The sequence below is a fragment of the Phyllostomus discolor genome, chromosome 4 (assembly GCF_004126475.2).
Source record: "Phyllostomus discolor isolate MPI-MPIP mPhyDis1 chromosome 4, mPhyDis1.pri.v3, whole genome shotgun sequence".
Classification (NCBI taxonomy): Eukaryota; Metazoa; Chordata; class Mammalia; order Chiroptera; family Phyllostomidae; genus Phyllostomus; species Phyllostomus discolor.
The window spans coordinates 52138596-52151911 of NC_040906.2; the positions used below are offsets into that span (position 1 = coordinate 52138596).

Sequence of the window (13316 nt, forward strand, 5' to 3'; positions counted from 1 at the left end):
AGCCTGTGGGACAACTTCAAATGTACCAACATTCAAATCATAGGGGTGCCAGAAGAAGAGAAAGAGCAAGAAATAAAAAACTTATTTGAAAAAATAATAAAAGAAAACTTCCCTAATTTGGTGAAGGAAATAAATATAGAAGTCCAGGAAACACCAAGTCCCAAACAAGATAGACACAAAGCAGACCACAAGACACATCATAATTAAAATGTCGAAGGTTAAAAATAAAGAGAGAAACAAAGGCAGCAAAAGCAAAGCAGATAGTTACCCATAAGACTATTAGCTGATATCTCAAAAGAAACTTTGCAGGCTAAATGGGACTGGCAAGAAGTATTCAAAGTGATGAAAAGCAAAGACCTACAACCTAGATAACTCTATCCAGCAAAACTATCATTTAGAACTGAAGGGGAGGTAATGTTTCCCAGACAAGGTAAAGCTAAAGGAATTTCATCATCACTAAGCCATTATTATATGAAATATAATAATGGGGACTTATTTAAGAAAAAGAAGACCAAAGCTATGAACATTAAAATGGCAATAAATTCACAACTATCAACAATTGAATCTAAAAAACAAACTAGCAAACAAGCAGAACAGGAATAGAATCATAAATATGGAGATCATTTAGAGGGTTATCAGTTGGGAGGGGGATGAGGGAAGATGGGGGGAAGATGTAGGGATTAAGAAGTACAAATCAGTAGTTACAGAACAGACAGGGGAATGTTAAGAACAGTATAGGAAATAGAGTAGCCAAAGAACTTATATGCATGACCCATGGCCATGAACTAAGGAGGGGATTGTTGGAGGGAATGGTGGGTACTGGATGGAGGGGGCAAAAGGGGAAAAACTGGGACAATTGTAATAGTATAATAAATAAAAATAAAATGTATTTTTAAAAAATGAATATGAGTCTAGAGCTTCCAGTAATTATGGTTCTAGCCTTCGGGGAAAAAAAGTGGCCTGAGAGTGAAGCAGAATATACAAAAGAATCAGGGATGAGAGATGAATGATGAGAGATGAGAGATGAGAGAGAGAGAGAGAGAGAGAGAAAGAGGCAGATGAGACAGATGATGTTTGAGTCCTTTCTTCCAGCTCAATCTCTGCCTTTGTGACGAGCCAATTAACTTCTCTTTTTGCTAAAATAAACTAGAGTTGATTTTTGACATTTCAAATCAAATGAGACCTTGATAAATATGATTTCTACTCCTTAAAACCAAAAGAGGCTAACATACCTGATACCATGTAATAAGAGCTATGTATTGGAATTAAGATGGCCTGAGGGAGCACAGTGAAAAGTGGTGAATTCTATGTGCTATCAGAAGAAAGACTGAATAAGGCTTCATCATGAAGCTGACATTTACTTAACCAAGTCAAGACTAATAGTCAGTCAACAAACAGGGAAGAGAAGTCCAGTATTGTATTAGAGAATGGCAATAAGTGAAATCAGAATGTATGTGGAAGCAAATTTTAAAAGTCAATTACCAGGTGCTAAGGATTTTTGGCTTTAATCAGTAAGCGATGGAAAGCAAACCAAGCCTTTGAAATTTTGTGGAGGATAACCCTGAGATAGAATGTAAGAGCTCATTTCTAAAAGGTAGGTCTTGGTTCTTCTCTTTTTAGCTATATTAGTGTAGACTTGTTTTCAAGTTACAGGCACCATACTCCAGTTAGTTTAGGCCACAGATGGCAAACACAAGGCCCATGGGCGGAATCAGCCCTCCACCTTGTTTTATCCCGCCCAGCACCTTGTTTCTACCCGGCAGCAGTGCAGAACTCTTGATTAACAGTTAAGAAGTAGTTATATTTATACAATCCTAAAATTACATGCGGCCCTTTGAAGATAACTGCGAGGCTGATGTGGTCACCAGTGAAAATGAGTTTGACACCCCTGGTTTAGGCAAAAAAATCAAAAAGGGTTGGCTCATAGAATTCAAGAGTTGAATACCCAGGCTGTGCAGAATTCAAGACACAGTGGATACAGCTGTGTTCAAGCAGGGAGAGGGGGTAGGGTTGGCACTTTCCCTTGTTCATTTCAGCTTCTCCCTGCACATAGGCCTTATTCTCTCTCACTGCAGACAGGTTTTCTACACATGGTACAAAACTCCCGGCAATGCTTGAGTTATATGCGATGTAATGCCAGCCTTTAAGGAAAAGTTGACTTTCAAAAATCAAAAACCCCAGTCTAGGGCCTAATTAGTTTAGATAAGTGGGGCTTTTTGTTTTGTTTTTGTTTTTGGCTATAAGAACAGATAAACTCAAGTCAACTTTAAAAAAAATCTCTAGTATCCAGTGCACTCCATGCCATAATCTGGTGCTCAATAAATACGTGTTGAATGAATGTACTGGGAAGGAAAAAAACCGAGAAAGCAAAGGCAAAGACCATATTAAACTAGAGCTTCACTGTCCAGTATGGTAACCACTAGCCGCAAGTAGCTCAAGGACACTTAAAATGTGTTCAATATGAGATACGCACACTGGACAATAAAGACTCAGTAGCAAAAAGAGAATGTAAAATATCTCGTACCTTCCATTCTCTAAGTAAGTAAGTGTTCACTAACCAGAAGTTTTTAGAGCTAAATGGGTTTTACTTGGATTCTACAGGTTTCAAATAGAAACTTTTATAAAATGAGTCACCAATATTTAAAATCAGATTTCACAAAATTCTTAATTTTCTCTTGTAATATTGGAACACATTTTTTTCTTCACTTACACAATTATTTTATCCTTTTGTGCTATTTGCTTTTATAAGCTAGCTTGTATTCTAACAGGTGAAGAATGGATTACTAAATATGCAGCTATACACTCAGGCCCTACAGTTGTGGTGAGAAGGAGAGACGGAGCGGACTAAGCACCATCTCCATCAGAGAGGAAGATAATGGGGAAACATGAAGGGACATGGGGGCAATATTTCATTGCACAGTTAAATGTGTATAAAATGACTTCAGTGATCATCTATTACTTACATTCTTATTTAAAAATAGCCACATATAAACTTTGTATATTTCCTTTATAGCATAAGATAGTGACCCGACTCTGAAGTCAGATTGCCTATGTTCAAATCCCAGCAAATCATGACTTTGAACAAATTCCTTAACCTCTCTATGATTCACTTTCCTTAACTGTAAAATGATTATAAAAATACCACCTATCTCATAGAGTTATTGTGAGGGTTAATATAAATAACTAATAAGCAATAATAGCAGCACCTATCTTCTACTATTATACTTATTACAACTCCTCCTCTTCCTGTTAGTATTGTTGTTATTACCTACAGCCTAGCAGGGAAAGTGCTGAACATAAACTCTGACTTAAGGAGACCAGATCTAAATGCACAATGAGATTGGATGGGGCACAGGAAGAGGAAAAAAACTGGAGTTTTAGTTCCAAGGTGGTAGTAGGAAGCTCTGGAATTCTGGAGTGGGCAGTGGAATTCCTACGAAGGCAATGGAATTCAGCTCTGGTAAACTCTTAATACTTAAAGAGCTGTGTTGTTGTTTTCCTGAGATTAAAAGAAAAAACTTCAATTAGCAAAAAATTAAAATTAAAAAATTAACACTCATTTGGGGAACACTGTATTTGGTTCTCAGAATGAAACAAATAAAAAAAATTGTCTTTTTCAGATTTATCTTTTTTTTAAACTAACCACGTGAATTCTTTTTTTTTTTAAAGATTTTATTTATTTATAGGGAGGGAGAAAGAGAGAGAGAGAGAAACATCAATGTGCGGTTGCTGGGGGCCGTGGCCTGCAACCCAGGCATGTGCCCTGACTGGGAATCAAACGTGCGATGCTTTAGCTTGCAAGCCTGGGCTCAATCCACTGAGCTACACCAGCCAGGGCCAGATTTATTTTTTAAAAAATAACTTCCAGGGGTCTCTTGGGGTAAGAACAATTCAGTTCACCTATGCCCTCTAGAAAGTCAAAGGACAAGTTTATAATTATGCCATGAGTTAGTTTAAATGCTACTAAAGCAGAGTAAAGTAGTCTCAATACCACACTATGAATTTACAAATCTCAGGTCATCTCAAGGCTGAAGACTGAACTTTACAAGTGATCCGTTGTCCAAGCCCCTCATTTTATGAAAGGATGAAAATAAAACCCACAGAGGTTAAATAATTTGTCCAAATTCCACCGCAATTTTTTATGGCTGAGCAAGTTGTGTCAAGCAGGAGTGTCCAACTTTTTGGTGTCTGTGGGCCACACATTAAAAACTTTGTGAAATGTAATCACAAAAAATCTCAATGTTTTAAGTAAATTTAAGATTTTGTGTTGGGCCACATTCATAGCCATCCTGGGCTGCATTTGGCCCTGCGGCCCAGGGTTGGACACCCCTGGAAGAGAGTAACGACTAACTATAGCCAAAGAATGCTTGCTCCCATTGACCATTAAGCTGTTTTGAAAAAAGAAAAAAAGAAGAAGAAGAAAAGGAAAGAAAAAGAAAAAATGTTAAAGTGGAGGGAGTGGGAGAAGGACCGAGAGAAGTAGCGGAAGCCCTCGGATGGAACGCGGCAATTTTCACTTGAGGGGGCGCGGAGAGGAGGAGTTGGCACGTGGGAATCGTAGGTTGGAGCATGTGGCCTGTCTAGCCCATCAGAACTGCCCCGTTATCACGCAAAAACGCAGACACTAATATCCTTTCTCCATGCCCAACTACAGCCAAAGGAGGAAACCAAGTGCGAGGTGCACCTCCAGCCACGCGGATCCTACCTTCTCTCTCGCTACCTCGGCAGCCGCGAGGCCCTAGAGCCCAAACCTGGAGGGTCCAGAGATGTCTCCGGGTTCAGGCGTTGGGCCTGGGTGGTCTGAGGTGAGAGATGAGTCCGGCTGCACGCAGGGATGGGGAGAGGGAGACCCGCAGTCGCCGCGGCCCCTCTTACCCGCTTGTGGCCTTCTCACATGGATCATCTGAAAGGCACTTAGCGAAGGCCAGGCGTTTAGCTGGCGTTTCCGTCGGCTTTCGGTGCAAAGAGTGTCGCCATGGAGACGATACCGCTTGCTGCTGAAGCTCCGGGAGCCGCGGAGGTAGGCGGTGGAAGGGGCGGGGCTGAGGTGGAGCGAGCTCAGGGAACTGGGGAGGGGCGTGGAGGGGGCGGGCCAAGCCTGGGGAGCGGTGGCGGGCGCTAGACGGAGGGGGCGGGGCGGGGCGGGCTATGGAAAGGCCTGAGAAGTGAGCCTGAGGGGGCGGGGCGGGGAGAGCTCGGGTTTGAGCTGAAGACCTGGGGGACAGAGGGGCAGGGGCGGAGTAAGCTCGCAGACTTTCGGCGGGTTCTTGGCGCGCGACCGGGTTCCGAGAGAGCCCCGCGGTTCTAGGGGTCTCGAGGCGCAGCGAATTGGGTGCAGAGGCCTTCAGAGGCAGGTCCGCAGGCGCACGGGTTGCTTTGAGAAGAACAGAAGGGAGGGGGATTGAAATACCTTTGTCCATACCTGGTCCAGTTCTTGGCGGGGAGAGAGAAAAGGGTAGGGTGGCCTCGGTAGTGTTTTAAACTTGTTAGTGACAGGAGAAGCCTTGATTTGGGAGAGAGGGTTGTTCCTGGATGTGAATGAACAAATGTCCCCTGAAGGACTTGGTCCCTCAACCTGAGGTCGCCCTAAAAAGATTATAGGTTTCTTGCGAAATCTCTGGATGCCAGTTTCCCCAGAAATTAGATTGGAGGAATTAGAACCAGGGACTCTGCCACGAGCCGGGGCCAAGTCCCGGGTGAAATCGACATTGGCCAGTGGAAGGTTATACTGCTTAAATCACTGTTTTGGTCACAGAAGGGGGTGGGGAAGAATATCTATTAGAAAATTCTAACTGTCAAGCTTGGCTTCTAGGAAGGAATTGGCTATTTTTTTCACTTGGTTGGGGGAAGTTACTAGGATCGATTTGTTGCTAGGCAACGTGTTTCGAAGGAAGTGGGGTTTGTTGGAATCAAATCTGGATTCGATTTCATTGAGTAACCCTGATACGAGTTATAATTGCTATTTAACTTTTTGGCTTAGGTACCCGCTGGGAATACGTACCTTGGCAGACGGTTGTGGGCTTCAAATGACACGAAATGTATAAAGCTCTGACACGTAGAAGATGCTTACTAAGTGGCAATTTTTAATTTATTATTAATACTATTATTAAAATAGAACCAGTTGGACCATTTCAGGAGCCAAAAGTATGCAAAGATTCTTGCTATTTAAATTTTTTTTAATGTTTATATTTTTAATAGAGAGAGAGAAACAGAAACATGGATGTGTTGTGTCCTGACCAGGGATCAAATCCTTAACCTTGGTGTTTCCCATTGACACTAACCAACTGAGCTGCCTTGCTAAGGCTCAGTTATTTTTACATTTTCTTAGTCATCTCCCCACATTCACTCTAAATCTCCTTGGAACCTTAATGGAAGGAAGAAGGCAAAGGAATAAAGCTGGAATGGAAGTTTTGTAAAGAACTCAATGAAGTCATTGAAAAATACATCCCTCCTTTGGTAAGGACATAGTAAACCACTATCTCCTTCCTCTATTATAAAAACACCCTTACATAGCTGATGTCGGAAGTTTAAAGATTTTTCATTCAAATAAAGCAAGGGAAATTCATTATATTTCTTGACCAATATTTTAAAAAACATTTGTTTTGATGTATTTGCTTTGTACTGATGAATGGATAATGTCTGATTGGCTATTCCCACTGTCTCACTCCAAGGAAGTAAGAAAATCCCAGCTCTAACTGATGAAACTTCCTCTTCTTACCTCTCTTCCTCCCAACAGAAGATTAAGTCCATTTGTAGAATGCAGTGTTTTCAGTGTTTATTTTTTGTTCCTGAAAAAAGGGGCAAAAATGGTTTAATGACCTTTGAGCATAAAAATATTTTCTCCACATGGAGGGTGGTTAGATCAGGTTTCCACTTTGGGCCTCAGGGTCTTCAAGTGCAAAGTGGGGGTAATATATACTACCTTCCCGGACAGCTCAAAACATGAAATGAGAGAAAATAAGCCCCTGACACAGACCCTGGAACATGACACTTGATCAATAACTTAGCTATTCTTACTATTTCTACTATAATATTATGTATATGAATAAAGAATAGCTGTAAGGATTAAAGATTGTTTAGGTGAAGTGCCTGTCTCAGTGCCTATTTGAATGCATGGTGGTTATTTTCTCATTGAAGAAAAAACATCTCATCTTTGTATAACTTTGGAAATAATTCGCTAATCTTTGTAACTTTTATACAGAAGTTTTTGATGTAATACCCAAAAGTAGAGTACAATTTAGCTCTGGCTCATCCATTCAGGTCACTGGATAAATTACAGCAAGTATGTATCTAGTGAGGGCTTGTTCTAACAAAACGATAGGGAAAAGCCAAACACCCTTATACAAATATTGAATTGCCCTATAATAAGTACCTTTTATTAAACTCCACAGTTTTTAATGGATAAATTTTTATTACATATCTGATAGCAGAGCATCATAAAAATGTTTAAATAACATTTAGTGTTCTGATTATAAATGCAGTACATACCTATGATAGACAATTTTCAACACACAGAAAAACAGAAAAAATAAAAACCATAATCAATAATTTTACCCTTTTTTGTGTTCACTTGTAAGATTCATATTAGATAGTGTATACATTGTTATCATGCCTTTTTGCTTAACATTCTCTCTAATGTCTTAACATTTCCCCAATGTGTTTAAAAAGTCTTCAAAACATTTTAACGGTCATATGTAATATGTGTAAACCATAGTCTACTCATAATTATTCAACCAGTTGCCAATTTGGAAAGTTCCAAGTTTTCTCCTGTAATTCATTCTTTCAAGAATATTTATTGAGTTCTTACTGCATAGTAGGTGCTAGAATAAGTAGGTGCTAGGAATAAGACTTAAGTGGTGAACAGTAACTGTAAATGTAAGGTTTTGATGAACATCTTTGTAAATAAATTTTTGATGGCATCTTTCATTCTTAGCCTGAATTCCTGGGACTATGACAACTTCAAAAAAGGATTTTTTTTTTCTGGTTCAAAGGCAAACTTAAATAAAATTCTGAACTGTAAAATATTAACTTTTGGAAAATTGCCAACAGACTTAATATTTATTTTGTGCCAAGTGTGAACTTACCCAGAAGATGCTTTCTCCTTTAGTGACTGTGAAACATCAAGGGTGGTTGAAGTGTATTGACTTTGGCTTTTATCTCTAATTCTTTCCAGGATTTGCAGGTTTTCTCAATAGTGTGAGATTGTTTGAAGTCTATGCAAATTGCTCTACTTCCTCCTCTCACTCAGAGTTAAAATGTCAACTATTTTATTTCTAGCTTTACTCTTGTAAACATAAGGCTTTTCTACATTTTTTCCATTTACCTTCCTGTGTGAAACATTTTGTATCTTCACACTTTTTAACTTTCAAACCCAAGTTATAATATACACATTCCTATATGGTACTGATATACCCTGCAGTTAATTTTGGTCAAGAAACATCATTTAAATTAACCAGTGTATTTAGGGAATTTCATCATAAAGATTATTAAAAGTAATAACTACTCCCAATATACACCCTCCCTATTATTGTTTGGCAATTAAATATTTATATATAAGGTTGAACCATAAAAATTGTCACTTGTGGATTAAAAATAGTCAAATAACAACTTCATGTGGTTCTATCTATATCATTAACTAGTTTATGATTTCTCAACTTTCTCCAAATATTGAACTTCCTGATTATTATACTAACAATTCTTTTATTGTTATACACAGTTGTGTTTGCTTTGACTTTCTTAAAGTCTGGAATCTAGTCAGCAGAGTACCATAAAGTGTTTATTTATTATTTCAGAGACAGTAGAGGGAGCCTGTAGCCAAAACGTTGTTATATCAGGCTTCACATAAATGATGATTGCCTTTCAATTCTTGGTTTGTGAATGAATTTAAATATTAAGAGTACACACACACACACACACACACACACTCACACATATATGAAATGGCAGTCTTTAAAAAAAAGTTGGTTGTATCTTTAATATGGTAGGAAGGGAAAGGTTGGCTGTCAGTTCAAGCTAGACCCTATCAGGGTTCTGCTGGGACCGGCCTGACCCCCACTGTCCTCTGAGTAGTGCTCGAGACAGCACACCGCCACCGTGATGTGTTTATGCTCCCCAGTTTTCCTCTTTCAACCCATAATGTAGGTCACCCATTTCCATGGGCGTTACCTCATGATTCTTTTATCAGAACTTCAAAAATGCTGCCATCCCCAATTATCTTATTCAAGTGTCTGTGGTTTAGTTGACTGCTTCCTCCAAAAATGTAAGGAGATATTTAGATCCTGTCTTGAACTCACATCCTTCCAGGAAGGAATAAATTACCATTCCTTTCACAAAGCAGGGGATTTTTGTTGGCCTTAGTTAAAGGTGTCATTTTTTTTGCTGACCTCTCCTCAACCATCTTTATCCTCATTTTTTTTTTTTGTTAATTGCTCTGGTCCTAGTGTTATAAAGAGGTCCCCAAGGTACTTGGTGGTCCCCATTATTCTTCACTGTGTAGGGAGGGCTCCAAATCCCGGAAGTAACATGAATCCTGAATCTAGCGGTAGGATGGAGAACCTCTCTATTTAAAACCAAACAGCCCACACAACATAGGTAGAATCAATTTGCTGCAGCAGGGTTTCCTAAGCTGGTGTTAAGGGGAAATTCTTCTGGAATGTTAATAACATGCAGAGAAAAAAATGCATCCTGGGGAGGAAATGAGTTTGTAAACTTTTAAACAGAGTTTTGTTGTTGTTTAACTGGGAACTCTCAGAGGCTTTAATATGCTAATGTACTTGGTCAGTCTCTCAGAGGGAGATTTTAAATGTATAGCCTTTCTCAAATTTATTTGGCCAGAAAATTTCACTTCTTTTCCTAGGGTCATTTGGGAACATCCTAGAATACCTCCTCTGTCTGTGATTTGAAGCTAGCTCCAAGCGAGGAAAATGCCCTGTCAGTCTCTGGCTTAATTGGGAACCTAAAATTGTAATGGAAAGAGCAAACAACTCTGGGAATTTTAACCAACTATATATCGAGGTGAAGGGTCATAATGAAAAAACTGAATACAAGTAGAAGGATTTTTCATGGAAGCTGGAAAAGAAAATGTTAGGAAAAAATATCCCTTGAGAATATAACCCTCTTTTTTTTTCTTTTTGGTTTTCTTTTACTACCTCTTTTCCCTCAATTACTAAATAAGCCTTAAGTCACATTGCCTTAAAACAAAACAAAATCAATAAAAATACCTGAAATGCTTGGCACTGGAAAGTGCCCTCCTTCTCTTTTCCCCAAGGATTCTCTGTGTACGCCGGCACCTATTCCAGTTCTCAGCCATTGCTCAGCACGGCTCTGCTGGCTCTGCAAAGGTGCCGCTAACACATTTCCCCTGGCAAATGGTGTCAGATTCAATGGAAGGACTTTCTGGTTCTTGCCTTACTAAGTTCTCTGCTGCATTTGACAGACTTCTTACCCCCAACCCTTTTTTTCCTTTTTCGTTTACAGTTGGTATTCAAGATTATATTGGTTTTAGGTGTGCACCATAGTGTACATTTATATATCTTATGAAGTGATTCTCTTGATAAGTCTAGTACCCATTTGGCACCATACATAGACTTTTCACCCCTTTTGGAAACAGGTTTTTTAAAAGCTTTTGTGCACCTCTTTCTCCCAGTTCTAATTCATGGGCTTCTTTGTGGAGTGTCTGCCAATTCACACCTTCTAAAATCTTGGTGCACCCCAAGACCCCCTTGCCATCACACTTAACATTGTCTTCCCGGGGGTGCATCCAGGCTTCATCACCAATATGCCTACTGGGGTTAAACTTTACCCTGAGCTTCAGGTTCATATAATCCAACTACCTGCTGGACAGACACACTCCCTTAGAAGCTCTGCAGGCATATCAGACTGTCTAAGACTGAGCTTATCAATTTTCCCTTTGCCCCAAATGTCGCTGTGACCATACCTGCGTGTCATTAAATTCAACAGGAATTTCTCGTCTCATCTCATTTAACGTTTCAGTCGTATTTGACACGGTTGGCATTCCTATGTTCTTGAAACACTCCTTGATTTCTGTGGGTCAGGCCCTTGTTCCTTCCTCCCTCCCCCCACCCCTTTCTTTTTTTTTCTTTTTTGCCAGCTTGTTTCTCTACCCAATATTTAAATATTGGAGTTTCTTAAGACTCTTCCCTGGGCTTCTATATCAGTGGTCTCTTGCTGCATGTCAAAACTTAGTGGCTTAACAATAGCAAATATTTTATTTGTTCATGATTCTGATGTTCAGCAAGTTGAATTTGGCTTGGCCGAGGGGTTCCTGCTGCTCTTGCATATGGTTGCTCAGGCAGCCACAGTTATCTGATGATAAACTGATGCCTGGATGATCTAAAATGACCTTACCCATAAGTACAGTGGTTAGTGATGGCTGTCCCTCTCATTGTCACTTACCTTCAAGAAAGCTAATCTAGGCTTCTTAACATAATCTCAAGGGCAAGAGCAGAGCTGCAAGGCCTCTTGGTATCTAGGCTCAGATTCCCACAATATTACTTTTACCATAATCTATTGGTCAAAGCAACTCACAAGTCTGGTCCAGACTTAAGAGGCAGAAGAAAGAAACTCCACCTCTTAATGAGAGACAAAATCATGTAAACAGTCATGTAAACCAGGATGAGAGAAATATGTGCCCATTTGTTTAACTATATCTTGTATTACTATCTCCTTTGCTTCTTATTCTGTATTCACTTCTAAACAGATTTCATCCATTCTTTTGGCTCATTGTCCATTGATATACTATCAGTGACTCCCTAATATGTCTTCTTCTCAGACCGCACCTCTAAACTCAAACAGCACGTGCCTCCTTGACCTCCTGCTTGGATATGTCGATGACACTTCAAGCTCAATAGCTCTACAAATAATTAATGACCTTCCACCAGAATTGTCATCCTGTTTCAGCGTTCCCTATCTTAGTGAATACAACCATTGACAAGAAGACCAAACAAATCTCTCTTCTTTATTCCTTGTCTTCATTCCATAACCCCGTGAGGTCATTATAAGTACTGAATAACTCTCCACACCATGTGCTTTTTTCCATTTCCATTTCCACCACTTTATACCAACCTACCAGCACCCTTTCCTTGGATGACAGCAACTCTCTCCTAAAACCACTGCATCCACTCTTACCTCCTCACCAAATCCCATCTCAAAGAGCAGGCATTATCTTTTAAACTGCAATTTAAGAACTTTTTGCTGAAGATGACAAACTAGGCACGTATATTTATCACCTCATCCTCTCAATACCTTTTTAAGATAATACAAGAATGAAAAAGGTCTAAATCTACGACAGAAAGGATGGGAGTGGAGCAGTGACCTTCAGACTACATTTACTTGGAGAGTATGATGAATCAGGAGCTAAAAAATACATATAAAAGTGCATTACTCTAGAATCTAGTAGTGCACTATTACTATGTTTCCTTTCTTTCTCATCTTTAAATTCTTAAAACCACTTGCTTGGTTAAATCCACGATGCTGGTTAAATCCAGTTCTCCACCTTCTTCCTGCCTGTATCAGCCCAGCAGGCTGTGACTAATGGAAAACAAGTGACTAGTTTCATTTTAAATTCATTATGGTTAACCCCAAGGGGGTCATCAGTGTATCACTGAGCCACATGTCCTTGGTCCACCTGCTCTCCCTCTCTCCTGTGCCAGTGGTCTTCAAATGGGGGTTACATTCCAAAGAAGTTGCTTAAAGGAACCAGCTACCAGATCCTCACATCTTTATGGATTCTTTTCTAAAACTCCCCTGCACCTCCTCACACTTTATAAAAGAAAAGCACACGTCTCACCCACCTCAGATCCAGAGGTGACCCCATTATGTAAGAACCTCATGGGCCAAGTCAAATGGCACTTGCTTTTTGTGAGGGATCAAGATATATTTTGGGTTTCTTTCTCTACTCTAAATGTATTTCAGTGAAAGTAAAACCAGCACTAGAAATAGGGGGTTTTGACCCACACTGAAATGTTTTCAGTTGTGATACATTGTAGAGTGAGGTGGTGGAAGTAATGATGTTTTTGTTGGAAGACCCAGCCTGCTCTGTCCCCAGACTGTTGTCAAGAACATTGAGCATTCCTGGACAGAATCCAGGAGACCAAAGAGGATTGGTGAAAAAGTATCAAATGCTAAAAATAGCTTCCTAAATTCACTTACACATGAACAAATCTTTTTTTTAAATTAAGCTATTCTCAGTATTTATCTTTAGGACCATGTTATTAACTAGAAAGAAAAAATGTATACAGCAAATCAGTGTAAGTTAGTAACAATGATGCTTCTTAGGGACTTATTTTTAAAAGATA

At 39.6% G+C, this 13316-nt stretch overlaps 1 protein-coding gene across 15 annotated transcripts in view; it reads right to left on the reverse strand.

The window, feature by feature from the left end:
* Nucleotides 1–5052, reverse strand: part of ERICH2 (glutamate rich 2) — a 38614-nt gene extending 33562 nt beyond the window's left edge. For 9 of the 15 annotated variants that reach the window (XM_028509546.2, XM_036023309.1, XM_036023315.1 and 6 more), the window contains exon 1: nt 4706–4899. Coding sequence is in view for 4 of the 15 variants with exons in the window: in XM_036023305.1 (XP_035879198.1) it covers nt 4752–4903 (152 nt within the window). In the remaining 11 variants the exon portion in view is untranslated. Of the gene's footprint in view, nt 1–4705 lie in introns of all 15 variants that reach the window. The other 6 variants (XM_036023316.1, XM_028509544.2, XM_036023312.1 and 3 more) reach the window with 3 other exon arrangements.
* Between the last annotated feature and the right edge of the window lie 8264 nt (nt 5053–13316).